Consider the following 18,824-nt stretch of genomic DNA (forward strand, 5'->3'; position numbering starts at 1 on the left):
TGACATCCCCTCGTTACCTATTTCCAAGCACTTTAAAACTATACCCCCTCGAGTTAGCCATTTCAGCCCTGGGAAAAAGCCTCTGGCTATTCACACAATCAATGCCTCTCCTCATCTTATACACCTCTATCAGGTCACCTCTCATCCTCCGACGCTCCAAGGAGAAAAGGCCAAGTTCACACACAACCTATTCTAATAAGATACACCCTCCAATCCTAGTAACCCTTCTCTGCACTCTCTTTATAGTATCCCCATCCTTCCTGTAGTAAGGTGACCAGAACTGAATATGGTACTCCAAGTGGGGTCTGACCAAGGTCAGTTGTGGGCAGTTGTAGTAAATTGTGGGCATGCTGCATTGACACTGGAAGCAACACTTGCGGGCTGCCCAGCAGAGTCCTCACTGATTTGATTTGGTGCAAGCGACACATTTGACTATGTGTTTCAATGTTTCGAAGTGCATACAACAAATAAAGCTAATGTTTATGTGAGTGCTCAGTTTATGCTGGCTTATTGCTTACACTGCGAACATAATTAACTCAGCTTTCTTCCAGTAAAGCTACATGTTGGTTATTAAGTGCTGGCCAAAGCACTATGTCATTTTAAAACTTACAAAAGAATTAAAGCCTCACTCCCCCATATAAAACTTTCATTAGGAAACATTAAAATACGGAGTTGCTCTTTAAATGTTCAGCTCAAGCTGCTCTGTCTTTTACTGTGACCCATAAATATATCTTGGCATTCTTCCACGTAACACCAGGGGGCTTTGGATCTGGGAGAGAGGCAGACGGATGATCAGAGATCAGCGCGTGCACTGCTCGGGTCTCTGCACTAGGTCTTATGCCTCACACAGCTCACCACCGCAGTCCCCGGAAGCACTGAGCCCTGCTGAGGGCAGGCACGGGCCAGGAGGACCTCTTGCTTCCAATTAGGAGGGGTGAAAGGTGAACCAAAGCTCACTGCTTGGCAGAGAGTGAAGGATTGGGAAAACACCAGGGAGGTGGGATCAAACTTCCAGAAGATTGAAATATAAGGCAGATGGTGTAGACCAGAAGATAAAATGTAATTCTGACACTGGGTGGAGAGAGAGAGAGAGAGAGAGAGAGAGAGAGAGCAAAAGAGAAAGAGGGAGAGACAGAGAGAGAGAGAGAGAGAGAGAGAGTTAGAGAGAATGAACATAGTTCAGATGTGAAAGAGAAATCTTCAGCAGTATGTCACTGATGGAGACAACGTGGCTTCTGCTTGCTCTGAGCTTGCAATATTGCAACGCAGGTGACACCAGCCATCCGAGACTTCGCCTGTCATTTAAAGGTGAGTGCACGTTTTCTGTTGTCTTCAGCCAAGCTAATTGGAGAGCAAACTGCACTAAAGCTGTGAACACCCTGTTTGCCAGCTAGTTCAACAGTTCCTGTATTTCTCTCCTCTGTTCGCCACAGGACACGCTTGTAAAGAAGTTGGTGTGGATTTGACAAACATTGCATTGCTTTGAATTTAAAGTCGACTCTTTACTCTTTTGGGAAAAGGGGAAGTTCAACTTCTGCGTGTGGAGTTTTTGAGCACGGCTGATTTACGAATCAAACACTATCGCTTCCCTGTAAACCTGTGTCGATCATGTTTGACAACAAAAATGCACAGGTCAATCCACTGAATGTGTCCCATCTGTCTTAACTCTTAGGTTCTCGATAGTGCCCGCAGAAAACTTTTGAGCATTTTACTGATGGGCTATCAGTAGAGGACACAACCTCAGAGATCCCCCTGAACAATCCTTTCCCCAGTTAGACAGCTCTTTATACCATTGTTAAACATTGGGCTTAGTTTGACGTGCAAAATGTGATCTTTTCCAGAAATGTGTTCTGTCCTGAAACAGGGAACGCATGATTGAATGATTGATCTTAAGCAGCAGAGTACGGTTTAACATTGGTATACTGGGAAGGAAACATCCGGAAAGCTGAGGGCAACTTTCTGCTTTCTGCAGTGTAGAGATCTGGTCTCCCTGTCTTCAGAAAGATATTCTAATGAATAAAGAGTACAGAACAGTTCAGCAGACTGGTTCCTAGGAGTCAGTGTGGTTTTGTGCAGGGAAAACTCCTCTCTCAAATCTGCTTTTTGAGGGAGTAATTTGGAAATTATTAAAGGCAGAGCAGTAGATATGGTTTACGTGGATCCTGACCAGAAGGTAAGGACATGTTGTGTCCAAGGTGGGTTGCAAAGTGAATGCAGCATTGGCTTGATGACAGGAAGCAGGAGGCAGATGTTGACCGGGTCTCTAACCAGTGATGTGCACTGGGACACTGATCATTTATAGATATATGCAAATGGCTAGGATGAGAAGGTCAATGAACTCAGCAGTAAGTTTACCGACAACACAAACTTTGGTGAAGAAGGCATAAAGATGGCAGATGGAACTTAATCCAGATAAAATTGTGAGGAAATGTATTTTGGAACATTACTTTCTAACAGGACATATACAGTAAGTGGCAAAGGTGTTAAGAGTGCTGATTTACAGAGGGGACTCAGGACACAAGTCCCGGAATGTGTCTACAGAGGTGGAGAGGGCAGAGGAGAAGACGTTCATGATGCTTCGCTTCAGACGCCAGGGCAAGGTGTATGAAAGTTGGTATCTCAACTCTGTAGCTATATAAATTACTGCTTAGGCCACACGGGAGTGTTAAGTACAATTCTGGATGCCACACCGAAAGTAAGATTAGCAGGAGTAGGAGCAATGGGGATGCTGCCTTTCGGATGGTTTTCCTTCCAAGGGGAGATTGGACAGGCTGGAACAAAGGAGGCTGAGGGGTCACCTTACAGAGGTTTTTAAAAGGGTAAGGGGTAGAGATGGAGTAGTCAGAATCCTTTTCCTAGAGTGAGTGAGTCTTGAACTAAAGGCCACAGGTTTAGGATGTCGAGGGGAGAGATAGAAAGCTGACCTGATGGAGTTTTTCATATAGATGGTCATAGACTCAGAGTCACAGAGATATACAGAATGGAAACAAGCTCTTCAGCTCAAGTGTTTCATTCTGACAACAGTACCCTCCTGCTGGCCTCAATCGCCCACAACCCTCCAAATCCCTCCCCTCTACATACCTATCCACATTCCTCGTAAATCTTGTAATTGCACCTGCCTCCACCATTGCCTCTGGCAGCTCATTGCAGGTACTCACTACCTTCTGTGTAAAGAAATTACCGCTCAGGCCTCTTAAATTTCTCCTCTCTGATCTTGTCTCTGTGCCCTCTAGGTTTAGACTCCCCATCCCTGGGAAAAAAATATATAACCATCCACCTTATCCATACCCCTCATGGTTTTTTAAACTTCTATGAAGTCACCCCTCATTCTTTTGAACTCCAGGGAATAAAGATCCAGTGGGGCCAGCCTCTCCCTTTGACCCTAGACCAAGCAGCATCCTTGTAAACCTCTTCTGCACCCTCTCTATCGACAACGTCTTCTCTATAACAGGGTGACCCAAAGTTTACACATTACCCAAGTGTGGCCTCACCAATGATTTATATACTGTAACTGCAACATGATGTCCCTACTGCTAAACTCAATGCCCTGACTGATGAGGACCAGTACGCTAAGTGCCACCTTCACTAACCTGTTTACTTCCAGTGAAGTGTGCACTTGTAATCCCAGCTGCCTCTATTCCACAGCACTTGCCAGTGCCTTGTCACTCACTGTGTAGGTCCTGTCCTGGTTTGACTGTCCAAAATGCAACACCTCACACTTATACAAGTTGAAATCCATTTACCTTTCCTCAGCCTGTCTGCTAACTGATCAAGATGTCTTTTGTAATTCCTTGTAAGCTGCTTCACTATCAGCTAGATCCCCTAATATAGTGTCATCTGCAAACTTGCTAATTGTGCCGTGTACAGTCCTATTTAAATAACTTACATCAATAAAGAATAACAGAGGGCCTGAAACTAACCCCTGGGCCATCTCTGTAGTCACAGGCCTCCAGTTGAAGAGTAGACCTTTAACCATCACTGTCAGCATCGTATCATTGAGCCAATTCTAAATTCACCAGCCAGCTCCCCCCCACCCCGCCGAATCCATTGTGACCTAAGCTTCCCAGTCAGCCTGCAATGTGGCACTTCATCAAAGGGCTTACTAAAGTCCATAGAGAAAACATCCACCGCCCTACCTTCATCTCTCCCCTTAGTTAACTCTTCAAAACAGCTCCAAAACATTCTTCAGATATGAACTCCCATGGTGGAGGGATAAGGATAGAACTGGCAAAGGAAGTTATGGAGGCAGGTAAAAGGAATTTGGACAAGCACATTGTTAGGAAAACATCGAGGGATTCAGGCCGCTATATTAGAGTAGTTAGGATCGACATTCCCTCTAATTTATTTTACAGCTGTATAGACTGTTGCTCTGAGCAGGAAATTTTTACATGGCCTGAAAACTGCGGCACTTAAATATCTTTTTTTGTAATACACATACTATGAATATATAGAATGAAAATTGAAAAATCACTTTCTTTTGATTTTATTTATTAATTGAAAGGTATAATGAAATGCAGTACAGCAAAGAAAATCTCTCACGTTTCATAAACTTTTTCTTGTCTGTCTTTACTCCAGCTGTGCGGCAACAAAGGCTATGTGCACAGGAGCATTTCAGTTACTGTGCAGCCATATACCTGCACAGCTTAGAAGGAACAATGGTTAGGGTTATGGTCGACATGGATAAATTGGCATGAAAGGGCTGTGTATGTGCTGTATATGGTGTGTTTATTAGAAACATAGAAACATGGAAAACCTACAGCACAATATAGGCCCTTTGGCCCACAAAGTTGAGCCGAGCATGCCCCTACCTTAGAAATTACTAGACTTACCCATAGCCCTCTATTTTTCTAAGCCCCATATACCTATCCAAAAGTCTCTTAAAAAGACCCTATCATATCCACCTCCACCACTGTTGCTGGCAGCCCATTCCACGCACTCACCACTCTCTGAGTAAAAAACTTACCCCTGACATCTCCTCTGTACCTACTCCCCAGCACCTTAAACCTGTGTCCTCTTGTGGCAACCATTTCAGCCCTGGGAAAAAGCCTCTGACTATCCAGACGATCAATGCCTCTCATCATCTTATACCATCTCTATCAGGTCACCTCTCATTCTCCGTCGCTACAAGGAGAACAGGCCGAGTTCATTCAACCTGCTTTCACAAGGAATGCTCCCCATCTAGGCAACATCCTTGTAAATCTCCTCTGCACCCTTTCTATGGTTTCCACATCCTTCCTGTGGTGAGGCGACCAGAACTGAGCACAGTACTCCAAGTGGGATCTGACTAGGGTCCTATATTGCTGCAACATTACCTCTCGGCTCCTAAATTCAATTCCACGATTGATGAAGGCCAATACACCCTATGCCTTCTTAACCACAGAGTCAACCTGTGCAGCTGCTTTGAGCGTCCTATGGACTCGGACCCCAAGATCCCTCTGATCCTCCACACTGCCAACAGTCTTACCATAAATACTATATTCTGCCATCATATTTGACCTACCAAAATGAACCACTTCACACTTATCTGGCTTGAACTCCATCTGCCACTTCTCAGCCCAGTTTTGCATCCTATCAATGTCCCGCTGTAACCTCTGACAGCCCTCCACACTATCCACAACACCCCCAACCTTTGTGTCATTAGCAAACTTACTAACCAATCCTCCACTTCCTCATCAAAGTCATTTGTAAAAATCACAAAGAGTAAGGGTCCCAGAACAGATTCCTGAGGCACGCCACTGGTCACTGACCTCCATGCAGAATATGACCCATCTACAACCACTCTTTGCCTTCTGTGGGCAAGCCAGTTCTGGATCCACAAAGCAATGTCCCCTTGGATCCCATACCTCCTTACTTTCTCAATAAGCCTTGCATGCGGTACCTTATCAAATGCCTTGATGAAATCCATATACACTACATCTACTGCTCTTCCTTCATCAATGTGTTTAGTTACATCCTCAAAAAATTCAATCAGGCTCGTAAGGCATGACCTGCCCTTGACAAAGCCATGCTGACTATTCCTAATCATATTATACCTCTCCAAATTTTCACAAATCCTGCTTCTTAGGATCTTCTCCATCAACTTACCAACCACTGAAGTAAGACTCACTGGTCTATAATTTCCTGGGCTATCTCTACTCCCTTTCTTGAATAAAGGAACAACATCCGCAACCCTCCAATCCTCTGGAACCTCTCCCGTCCCCATTGATGACTCAAAGATCATCATCAGAGGCTCAGCAATCTCCTTCCTCGCCTCCCACAGTAGCCTGGGGTAAATCTCATCTGGTCCCGACGATTTATCCAACTTGATGCTTTCCAAAAGCTCCAGCACATCCTGTTTCTTAATATCTACATTATTAAGCTTTTCAGTCTGCTGCAAGTTGGCACTACAGTCACCAAGATCCTTTTCCATAGTGAATACTGAAGTAAAGTATTCATTAAGTACCTCTGCTATTTCCTTAGGTTCCATACACACCTTCCCACTGTCACACTTGATAGGTCCTATTCTTTAACGTCTTATCCTCTAGCTCTTCATATACTTGTAGAATACCTTGGGGTTTTCCTTAATCCTGCCCGTCAAGGCCTTCTCATGGCCCCTTCTGTCTCTCCTAATTTCTTTTTTAAGCTCCTTCCTGTTAGCCTTATAATCTTCTAGATCTCTAACATCACCTAGCACTCTGAACCTTTTGTAAGCTTTTCTTTTCTTCTTGACTAGATTTATTACAGCCTTTGTACACCACGGTTCCTGTACCCTACCATAACTTCCCTGTCTCATTGAAACGTACCTATGCAGAACTTCACACAAATATCCCCGGAACGTTTGCCACATTTCTTCCGTACTTTTCCCTGAGAACATCTGTTCCCAATTTAAGCTTCCAATTTCCTGCCTGATAGCCTCATAATTCCCCTTAACCCAATTAAACGCTTTTCTAACTTGTCTGTTCCTATCTCTCTCCAATGCTATTGTAAAGGAGATAGAATTGTGATCACTATCTCCAAAATGCTCTCCCACTGAGAGATCTGACACCTGACCAGGTTCATTTCCCAATACCAAATCAAGGCGAGATTAAGTCGATTGAGACTATGGACTGTTGAGATTAGAAGAGAGGTGATCTCATTAAGCAAAAATAGAATTCTAATGGAAACAACAAAATAGGTGTAGAACTGAGGATTCCCCTTCCTGGGGTGGGTGAGGACCGTAGGACTTAATGGCAGATCCCATAACAGGTCCTTCAGCCCATCGAGTTCATGCTGAGCATGAATGAACCCTCGTGGTTTTATACCCCTCAATCTCTGCAAGCCAAGGAATAAAGTCCTAGCCTACTTGACCTCCTCCCTTTAACTGTGGCCCTCGATATCCGGCAACATTCTTGTAAATGTTCTCTGCACTCCCTCGTGTCTAGTGACATGCTTTCTGAATCGGGGATTATACTTAGCCATTCCCTGTTCGTGCTGGGAATTCAGATTTTTGCCCAAGCAGTTCTCATGAGATCAGTTGAACTTTGTGTAACATTTTGACATTTGACCATAATGTAAGGTGACGGCAGAACAATAATTCAATTTTAACTTAGTACGTGCCAGATAATAACAGTAAAATAAGGTAAATCTTCCTCCTCATTAATTGGGAAGTGGGAGGGAGCCTGCGGCTTGGTCATGTGTTGCTGCCTCGCTTTCTGTACCACAGACACCAGAACAACTACTGCACTATTTGTCATATCAAACGATCCTTTATTTAACTCTTGTTTCTGCTCAGTACACCCTCAAGATGAGCTTCCAGTCACACCGGCACCGAGTTGTGGTTTCTGGTGAGGTCATGGCTCAGAATTAGTTGTTTTTTTTGTTCTTAGGGTGCACAGTATGATAAGAAGTATAGATCAAGCAATAGCTAAAGGAATTTTCCCAGTGCAGAAATGGCTAATACGAGGAGGCATAATTTTATTTTGATTGGAGGTAAGTATGGGCAGATGTCAGAGATGGGTTTTTTACACAGAGAACGGTGGGTGTTTGGAACCCACTGCCATGGGTGGTGGAAGAGGGAGATACACCGGGGGACACTTAAGAAACTCTGAGATAGGCACATGGATGATATAACAATGGAGGGCTATATGGGAGGGAAAGGTTCGATTGATCGTAGAATAGATTACAAAAGGGTTAATGTATGAGGAGTGTTAGATAGCTTTGGGTCTGTATTCTCTGGAGTTTAGAAGAATGAGGGGAGGGATCTCAATGAAACCTACATCTGCTGCATGCTACCACCCACACTGGACCCCCTACAATTCTCCTACTGATACAACCGATCAATAGATGACACAATAGCCACAGCTTTGCACACCGTCCTTATACCCTTACACATCAGGAGAAGAAGGATGCTTATGTGAGAATGCTTTTCTTGGACTACGGTTCAGCATTCAACACCATAATTCCCTCCAGGCTTGATTAGAAGCTCAGAGACCTCAGCCTTCACACTGCCTTGTGCAGCTGGATCCTGGACCTCCTCACCTCTGCCCCTCTAACCCCCAACACAGGAGCCCCTCAGAGCTCCGTCCTAAGCCCCCTCCTTTACTCTCTGTATACCCATGACTGTGTTGCCATCTACAGCTCCAATCTGCTAATTAACTTTGCTGACGACACTACACTGATTGGCCTAATCTCAAATAATAACGAGGTAGCCTACAGAGAAGAAGTCATCACCCTGGCACAGTGGTGTCAAGAAAACAACCTCTCCTTCAACATCGCAAAACAAAGGAGCTGGTTGTGGACTACAGGAGGAATGGAGACAGGCTAACCCCAATTGGCATCAATGGATCTGGGGTTGAGAGGGTGAACAGCTTTAAATTCCTCGGCATAAACATTACCGAGGATCTCACGTCGTCTGTACATACCAGCTGTGTAATGAAAAAAGCACAACAGCACCTCTTTCACCTCAGACAGTTGAAGAAGTTTGGCATGAGTTCCCAAATCCTAAGAACTTTCTAGAGGGACACAATTGAGAGCATCCTGACCGGCTGCATCACTGCCTGGTATGGGAACTGTACTTCCCTCAATCGCAGGACTCTGCAGAGAGTGGTGCGGACAGCCCAGTGCATCTGTAGATGCAAGCTTCTCACTATTCAGGGTATTTGCAGAGACAGGTGTGTAAAAAGGGCCCGAAAGATCATTGGAGACCTGAGTCACCCCAACCACAAACTGTTCCAGCTGCTACCATCCAGGAAATGTACCACAGCTGAAAAGCCAGGACCAACAGGCTCTGGGACAGCTTCTTCCACCAGGCCATCAGACTGATTAATTCACGCTGATACAATTGTATTTCTATGTTATATTGACTGTCCTGTTGTACATACTATTTATTAAAAATTACAATAAATTACACATTGCACATTTAGACGGAGATGTAACATAAAGATTTTTACTCTTCATAGAAACATAGAAAACGTACAGCACAATACAGGCCTTCAGCCCACAAAGCTGTGCCGAACATGTCCTTACCTTAGAACTAACTAGGCTTACGCATAGCGCTCTATTTTACTAAGCTCCATGTACCCATCCAAGAGTCTCTTGAAAGACTCTATCATTTCCACCTCCACCTCTGCTGCCGGGAGCCCACTCCCTGTGTAAAAAACTTACCCCTGACATCTCCTCTGTACCTACTTCCAAGCACCTTAAAACTATGCCCTCTCATACTAGCCATTTCAGCCCTGGGAAAAAGCCTCTGACTATTCACACGATCAATGTGTTGGCGCGTGGCCAAGTCGTTAAGGCGTTGGACTAGTGATCTGAAGGTTGTGAGTTCGAGCCTCAGCTGAGGCAGCATGTTGTGTCCTTGAGCAAGGCACTTAACCACACATTGCTCCTGCACGTTTATAGCCCAGCGACTGGTGCAGTGTATCTATATAGAGAATGTGGAGAGAATGTTTCCTATAGTGGGGGAGTCTAGGACCAGAGGGCACAGCTTCAGGATACAAGGATGTCCCTTTAGAACAGGGATGAGAAGGAATTTCTTTAGCCAGAGGATGATGAGTTCATTGCCACAGACAGCTGTGGAGGCCAAGCAACTAACTATATTTAAAGTGAAGGTTAATAAGTTCCTGATTAATCAGGGTGTCAAAGATGACAGGGAGAAGGCAGGAGAATGGGTTTGAGAGGAGTAATAAATCAGCTATAATGGAATGGCAGAGCAGACTTGATGGGCTGAACAGTCTAATTCTGCTCCTATATCTTATGCAAAAGGTTGGCACAAAATTGTGGGCCAAGGTCCTGTACTGTGCTGTAGTGATCTACTGATGTTCATGGACATCTGCTTCTGTGGCCCATCCACCTCAAGGTTTGACATGTTGTGCATTCGGAGATGTGCTTCTGCACAGCACTGTTGAAATACATGGATATTTATCGCCTTCCTGTAAGCCTGAACCAGTCCGGCCATTCTCCTCTGACCTCTCTCATCAACAAGGTGTTTTCACCCTCAGAACTGCCGCTCACTGGATACTTTTGTTTTTCACACCATTCTTTGTAAACTCTAGAGACTGTCGTGTGTGGAAATCCCAGGAGATCAGCCGTTTCTGAGATACTCAAACCACCCTGTCTGGCACCGACAATCATTCCACAGTTAAAGTCACTTAGGTCTCATTTCTTCCCCATTCTGATGTTTCGTCTGAACAACAACTTGACCATGCCTGCATGCTTTTATACACTGAGTTGCAGCCACATGATTGGCTGATTCGATATTTGTATTAATGAACAGGAGTAGAGGCGTGCCTAATAAAGTGGCCACTGAATGTAGGTTACCATATAGCAGATTCATTTCCCTGCAGGCATTTGCAAGAAAAATGCAATGGAATCTATGAAAAACTATATACAAAGACTGACAAATCAACAAGCAAAGACCGACTGTGTAAATACAAGTAATACCGAGAGCATGAGTTGTAAAGAGTCTTTGACAGTGAGTCCGTAGGGTGTGGTGTCAATTCAGAGTTGTGAGTGAGGTTATCCATATCACTTCAAGAGTCTGATGGTTGAAGGGTAATAACTCTTCCTGAACCTGCAGGTGTGGGATCTCAGGTTTCTGGTAACTCTTGTTCTCAGTACAGGTTCTGCCTGACCCTTTGATTATTTCTAACATTTTTCCCGTACTTAGTTCAGATTTACAGTAGTTGCAATTTTCGTTTTATTTGCAGTTGTAGCATCTGCAGTTTTGTAACTTAGTTCATATTTGATTGTTATTTAGAAAGGGTAACAGTTTGTTACTTCATTTGGATTGTTAGATCACTTCAGATTTCCAATGCTTTCATCTGGCTGGCCTGTTGGGTATTTCTTTCTTTCATTTCAAATCTTTTCATTATTATTATCCAAAATTAACAAGAGTACATCGAAGTAAGCAACACTTACAATGTCTCAAGAAAAAAAAACATTATTTTAAAGATTGAAAAAGGTTTGGTGATAAAAAAAAGGAAAAAACTCTACTAAGCAAGAAAAAGTGAGAAAAAAAACTCCATTAGGTGTTCAACCCTGGAGCCATGCGTCATACAAAAAGCTTCTAAAGATAAACATCAAACCGCCAGCAAGAAAAAAAAATGTACCAAAAATTTACAATTAGACCGTGGAGGAAATCTATCAATTAACTCAAATGATAATAACGAACAAATGAACCCCACCTTTTCTCAAAATCAAACATAGGTTCAAAGGTTCGACTTCTAATTTTCTCCAAACTAAGACATAGCATCACTTGAGAGAACCATTGTGACAAAGTGGGAGCCTGTTGGGTATTTCTAACAGCTTCCAGTACTTCATTCACATTTCCAGCGTCTGCAGTTTTCTTCTCTTTCCAGCTCTAAGTCTCCTTGGAGCTACTTCACCGCACCGCACAATTCAAATTCTGGATTTCCAGCATCTGCAGCATAATCTCTCGTGTTTGGAGTTACCTCTTTGTGTCTTCCATTTAATATTACAATCCACCAGTTTACTTTTTATCTTTTAGTTGCACGTTTTCAGGCCTGTGCTGGATGATATTAACTCTGGTTATGAATCAGATTAGAAGAATTGTAACACTAAACTCTCGTGTCCCGTCTGCAGGCTAGAAGAGATTGTAATTGTGAAAGTCTTTTGTAATTGTTTTGTTTTAATCCTGCTATGGTGATTCCAAATCAGAACCAGGTTAAAATTGATCTCAGCAACAATTAAATAAAGATGACTGCATCACTTCTGAAGACAGTCTCAGTTAGCGGAAGTGAAATTTCCTGCAGGATTAACTCTTGATCCATCTTTGGAATGATCAGGTTAACCTCTGAGCTCACTGGGCTGCTGGAATGTCAAACGTCCATCAATAAGATTCAATACTGAGGAGCCCCAAAAAAATTGTAAAATATGTTTATGGATTTGTTAACCCAGTGTGAAAACAATTTAAAATCTGCTTTTGTTACATAAAACAGTTTAAATGGAACACAGAACAGACAACATGGTACAGGCAATTCATTTTAGTTTTCCTGTTGTTGATTGTGACACTTGCTTGGATACAAATTGGTATAAAAACACAAGAACATATATGAACATAAGAAATAGGAGCAAGGGTCAGCCATCTGGCCCGTTGAGATTACTTCGCATTCAATAAAATTGTGGCTGATCCAGCCACAGACTCTGCTGCCTTTTCACCATAACTTAATTCCCCCGCTATGTTGAAAATCTAACTCAATGAGATAGCCTCCACTGCTTCCCTGGGCACTTAATTCCACAGATTCATGATTCTCTGAGTAAAGCAGTTCCCCTTCATCCCAGTCCTGAGTCTATTCCCTTGAGTCTTGAGGCTCTGTCCCCTAGTTCTAGTCTCACGTACCAGTGGAGACAATGTTCCTGTCTCTATCATATCTATCCTTTTCATAACCTTCTGTATTTTGTGTGGAACTTCTGGCAAAAACCTGCAAATTCCCGGCCCTTATCTGCTATGCCTGCCTTTCTGTGATGTTTATTACTACTGTGGAATTCAGGTCTCTGAGAAATGACACGTTAACATGATCAGACCTGTAAACCATCCTCATCCTTCCTAGCAGCTATTCCGGAGAGGGGCACCATTCCCTCTGACTCCATTCCAGCGGGAATTAGGTTCAAACCCACTTTATTAACTCAGGCACTCAAAAGCATAAATCACACTTCAATGGCATTAACCATTGTCCTCTGCTACAGACCATGGTAATTACCACGGACAGAATAACTGGCCCTGACTACATTGACACGTGCTTCAACACATCACAGTAACCAGGATCAGTCGGTCCCACTGGGTCTGTGGATTATGGTCCTCACCCTTTTAAAACAAACTCTACATTTGTTCTGCCACAGGATGTTATTTAATATTTATAGTTCTACAGTGTTTGACAGTTCCCAGAAGTGTTGCAGATCTGCCTGGTCTTTATGAAAGCGCAATAGAAAAATGAAAAATAAATATGTTATTAGTCAGGAAATAAATATTAATGTTACTGCATCAAACCACTGCCCTGCGGGTCAAACTCTCTCGAGAGTGTGATCAATCACCGATTCGATACACAGTGAGTGGGAACGCCCAAGTCCGTTGCTCAGCAGAAGGTACCGGGGGTAAGCCCAGATGTTGCTTTCCTGACAGCTGAGGTCTACGAGCCCAACGTAAAGCAACACATGAACGTTTTGTGTGTGGTGAGCATGCAGCAGAGTCCTGGTTAACGGTCAGTTCTGTGTTTCCACCTCCTGACCAGCAGAGCAAGCACAAAGAACTGCATCACACAGCCCGAACAACAGAGGCAGGCAGCTTATCGAAACTGGTCCATATAATGTTGCTACTGCAAGAAAGGCTGCAGATGCTGGAAATTCAAAGCAACACACACAACATGCTGGGCGCCCAGTGAGTTCCTCCAGCATTCTGTGTGTGTTGCATATAATATTGCTGTCCTTTACAGCATTCACAGAGCAGAGCTTTACGCTTTCAGACCAGAATCAGAATTAGATCAGCAAGTACTCTGATGTGAAAGTTTTAAACACGAGAGATTCTGCAGATATTGAATATTCAGAGTAACACACGCAAAATGCAGGGGGGAGCTCAGCAGGTCAGGCAGCATCTATGGAAATGAGTAACCAGTCAATTTTTGGACTGAGACCCTTCATCAGGATTCAACTGTTCATTCATTTCCATAGATGCTGAGTTCCTCCTGCATTTTATACAAAGTGAAATCTATCATTCTGCAGCAGCAGTACAATGCAAAGTCATACAATCAATACAAATTACAAGATAAGAAGCACAAAAAAGGAATATTGAGAGTTTTCTTGTGTTCATGCAGTAATGTGAAGAAGCTGTTCCTGAGTGGTTGGGTGTGAGTAGTTTCAACTCATACCACTGTGACGAGAAGAATCCAAATGGAACTGGAAAGAATCCAGTATCTCTACATTTAATTGCATAAAACTCTACAGCTTCGCTTTGAATTAACTTCCTGCAGTATATAACGTGGTTATAAAGCCCCGAATTTTGTAATGGGAGAAAGAGACTTGGAGGAAGAATAGGGCTGAGAATCAAGCTCCTGTGATGGCTTTGGTCACAGTTTGGAGATATTTTATCTCAAAGTTCAGAAGTTCAAAGTACATTTATTAGCGAAGTATGAAAACATTATACATCCTTGAGATTTGTTTCCTTACAGGCAGCCAGAGAACAAAGAAACCCAAAAGAACCCATTAAAAAAAAGACCGTCAAACACTCAATGTGCAGAGAGGGTAAAAAACATCATGCCAACAACACAAGTGAGCAAATAGCATTCAGAACAAAAGTGAGTTCATAGACAAGGAGCTCGGAGCAGCCATAGCAGGACACAGCTCAGCACAGAGTCGAGTAAGTGTGTCGCAGAACTGGGCCGACCCTCGTCTCTTGTCCTGACACCCTGTTTCTGTTCCCGTTTGCGATTCTGATTCTGTTTCAGTTCCTGTTTGTGATTCTGATTCTGATTCTGTTTGAGATTCTGTTTCTGTTTCTGTTCCTGTTTGTGATTCTGATTCTGTTTGTGACTCTGATACTGATTCTGTTTCTGATTCTGATTCTGGTTCTGTCTGTGATTCTAATTCTGATTCTGATTCTGTTTGAGATTCTGTTTCTGTTTCAGATTCTGATTCTGTTTCTGATTCATGTCTGCGTCTGCAGAGAGAGAGAAGCAGAGATTGAAAAGTGAAGAAACGTCTTCAACCAGAAATGTTAACGCTGTTTCACTTTGCACAGATCCCACTGACCTGCCAAAAGGTTTCAGAACCTTTGGTTTTTATTTCAGATTTTCAACGTTGACCATCTTTAGATTTTAAGATAAATTTGAAACTTATGTTTCAGCTCCATTGACAATTGTCAGAAAAACATGATAAACAGCACAACATTATGGGCCGAAGGGCCTGTTTCAGTGCAGTATTTTCTATTATATTGTAAAAGATCCTGTTTTATCTGGAAGCAACATTACATTTAGCTGTAATTGCACATTCCTGCAGCTAAATAAAATCACCATCAAGAAGATTTAATGTAAGCTGGAGAACAACTAAATGTTAAAAACATGAACTGAAAGAGTTCTCCTTAACTTGTGGAAGTCGTTTCCAAAAACGCTTTGCAATATATGTCATCATCACAGATCTATAAACCATCTACCCTTACAGTAAACACGTGGTTGCTAGACTTCAGTGAAAGTTCTTGCACTCTTGTAGGCCTCAGTGTGAAACATTGCAGCCTTCAAGTGATATGGCCGGAACAGTGACCATCAACGCAAGGACTATGGTGCGCATAGCAGATGATTCCATTTCCTTTAGTGAAAGTTCCTGCGCTCTTGCAGGCCTCAGTGCAAAAAAATGCAGCCTTTGGGAGACGTGGCTGGAACAGTGACCATCAGCACAAGGACCATGGTATTCAAAGCAGAAGACCCCTTTTTCCTTCCTTTGGTCATCGGATTCGGGCAGTGTGGGCACTTGTTGCCCTGACAAGGATCCAGGCCTAGAGGCCATGAGTTTCCAGATGCTGGAAACTGCAGCAGCAAACAATCTGGTGGAGGGACTCAGCGGATCAAGCAGCACCTGTAGGAGGGCAGGAGTTGACAACGTCTTAGGCCGAAACCCTGTGTCAGGATTCCTGTAACAATCCTGGTCTTTTGACCTGAAATGTCAACACCCTTCTTTTCCACAGATGCCGCTCAGTTGCCCCGGCCTGACCTGTGCCACGGTGTCAGTGTGGTAGCACGTGACTTCACAATCCACCTCCTTATGATGTTGCACTTCACTGTCTGCCTGCACTGCACTTCCTCTGTAACACTGTATTCCAGTGGTCCCCAACCTCCAGGCCGCGGACCAATACATTGCCGCGAAGAAAGCAGTGGTGCAGCGGTAGTGGGAACGCACCCAGCACATCTTTGAGAAAAAAGCCAAACTAAACAAGCTAAGGCGGGCGGCACCTAATTAATTAGCGTGTTTATTTTGCGGCCCAGAGGTTGGGGACCACTGCTTTATTCTACATTCTGTTATTATTTTAATTTATTCTATGTTAATTCACTGTTGTACTGACTTCATCTGTATGAACAATAGGCAAGCAAACTTTTCACCGAATCTCGATACATAAATCAAATTGCCAATTTTCATTCAGCAGAGATGTTGCTCCCACTGCGGTACCGAGCGTAGAGCTGACAATTAATATCCAGAGTGAGCATGGTGGGACATTTGATAACCCAGAGAGTCACAACCCAGTCATTTCTTGTCAGCCTTTTCCTGAGACACTCCCCAGAGATAATCAGCTATGGATAAAAGCATGACACAAGTTGATGGTGAAAGGACTAAATATATTAATTCTCAATTTGCCTGCAACGAGCTGCTTTAAAACCCGCACACGGTGTGTAAAACATTTGGCTGTGTTTCACATACTGATTCGGTCAAGACCTCCACAATCTCTCCTCATTCACTGTGAGTTAAAGTCTACATTCCATTTCAATAATTGGAATCTTGCGATAAAATATTAACGACTTTTTCCCTGGGTCAAGATGTCAACTACTAGAGAATGTGCATTCAAAGTGAAAGGGGAAGTTTGAAAGAAGTGTGTGACAGGTGTTTTCTTAAAGACTGAGAGAGGCGGACGCCTAGAGCAGACTGCTAGGAGTGGTTGCGGAGTCCATTGCAAAGGCTGTTAGACAGACTAATGAATACACAAGGGATGGAGGGACAGGCAGAAGAGAATTAATTTAATTTGGCATTGTGTTTGGAGCAGACGTTGCAGGCCGAAGGGCCTGTTCCTGTGCTGTACCGCTCTGCGTCTGTGTCCTGTATTCAGAAAATAATTGACGTGCCGGAAGACCTTTGGATCCTGCAGCCCAGCAGATGGTACTTCCCTTCATGGAACCCAGATTTAAATTCATGCTTTTCACTATTCTTCTCTCACCTGCCCTTTCATCTTTGCGAGACTCTCTCTCCTTGCTGTTGCTGGCTGTTTGGAGTTCCTCTGATCAGCATCGTTCGTTTTGTGAGCAGACAGCAGGATTAGTGCCAGGGCTGACAATATTCCCACAGCTGAAATAGTGACAAAGAGGAATTTTGACCACAAAATCTTTCTGCTCGAGTCCAGATTTTTGGGACTAATCCCTTAACTTAATTATCCAATAATAGAGTGCATATCAACAAGGACCTCCCTGATCTGTGTGACACAACTTTTCAGTCCGACCATCACATCCATCGGGAATAGATTTATCTTTAAAGTTGGAGCAAGAGGAAATGTGGAAAATCAGGAAAAGGGCCAGAGAGAAGATTAGAGGAGGGGAGATTGGTTGTTTGTAAGGTTTTTTAAAAAAAACATATGGCTCCTGATTAACTCCAGCAGGTTGATAGCTTGAGGTTACATCCTAACAAGGAAGTTGTAGTGCTGTTTATCGGGTGGATGGTAATGAAAAAAATCAGAAATTAACCAGGAAATGTATGAAGAGCAATTGATGCTACTGCCTCTCCTGGGACTTACTTTCAAAATACTTGTCAGAGGGTCAGAGAAGTTACCTAGAGACACAGAACAAGGAGGCTGTAGTATCCTGTCTGCAAACCTCACCAAACCCTAACCTCTGTCAGTGCAATGATAAGATGATCCTCACTCCAATTCCGAGTATCAACTGCAGGATAATACATTGTGAAAAATCACTCATCACCCAGCCTCCACTCTCACAGAGACATGTGGACATCCACTCTCATAGAGACACACCCACACAGACACACACACACACACACACACACACACACACACTCTCACACACACACCCACACTCTCACACACATACAGTCACACACACACACCCACACAGACACACTCACACACACACAAACACACACTCACACACACAGACACACTCACGTGCACACACACAAACTCACATACACACATACACAAAGACAAACACACACATTCACACACACACACACACACAAGCATACACAGACATGCTCACACCCACAAACACACACACAGACACACTCACACACAAACTCACACACAAACACACACACATACACAAAACAAACACACACACACACACAAGCACAAACGCGCGCACACACACACACACACAAACACACACACACACGCACACACAAGCACAAACACGCACACGCACACACACACACACACACACACACGCAGACAAACACAAACACACACACACACACAAGCACAAATGCACACACACACACACACACACACACGCAAACATAAACACAAACACACACACACACACACACACACACACACACAAGCACAAACACGCACACACACACCCACAAACACACATACAGACACACTCACAAAACAAACACACACACACACAAACACAAACACA

General features: G+C 43.5%; 1 protein-coding gene across 1 annotated transcript in view; it reads left to right on the forward strand.

Annotated features, from left to right (window-relative positions):
* The first annotated feature begins 983 nt into the window (after window positions 1–983).
* LOC134359201 (semaphorin-3E-like) overlaps window positions 984–18,824 on the forward strand; it is a 190,011-nt gene continuing 172,170 nt past the window's right edge. The window contains exon 1 of the mRNA XM_063072158.1: window positions 984–1,308. Within this exon, the coding sequence (XP_062928228.1) occupies window positions 1,209–1,308 (100 nt within the window). The 5' untranslated portion in view covers window positions 984–1,208. The remainder of the gene's footprint in view (window positions 1,309–18,824) is intronic.

The sequence above is a fragment of the Mobula hypostoma genome, chromosome 20 (assembly GCF_963921235.1).
Source record: "Mobula hypostoma chromosome 20, sMobHyp1.1, whole genome shotgun sequence".
Lineage (NCBI taxonomy): Eukaryota > Metazoa > Chordata > Chondrichthyes > Myliobatiformes > Myliobatidae > Mobula > Mobula hypostoma.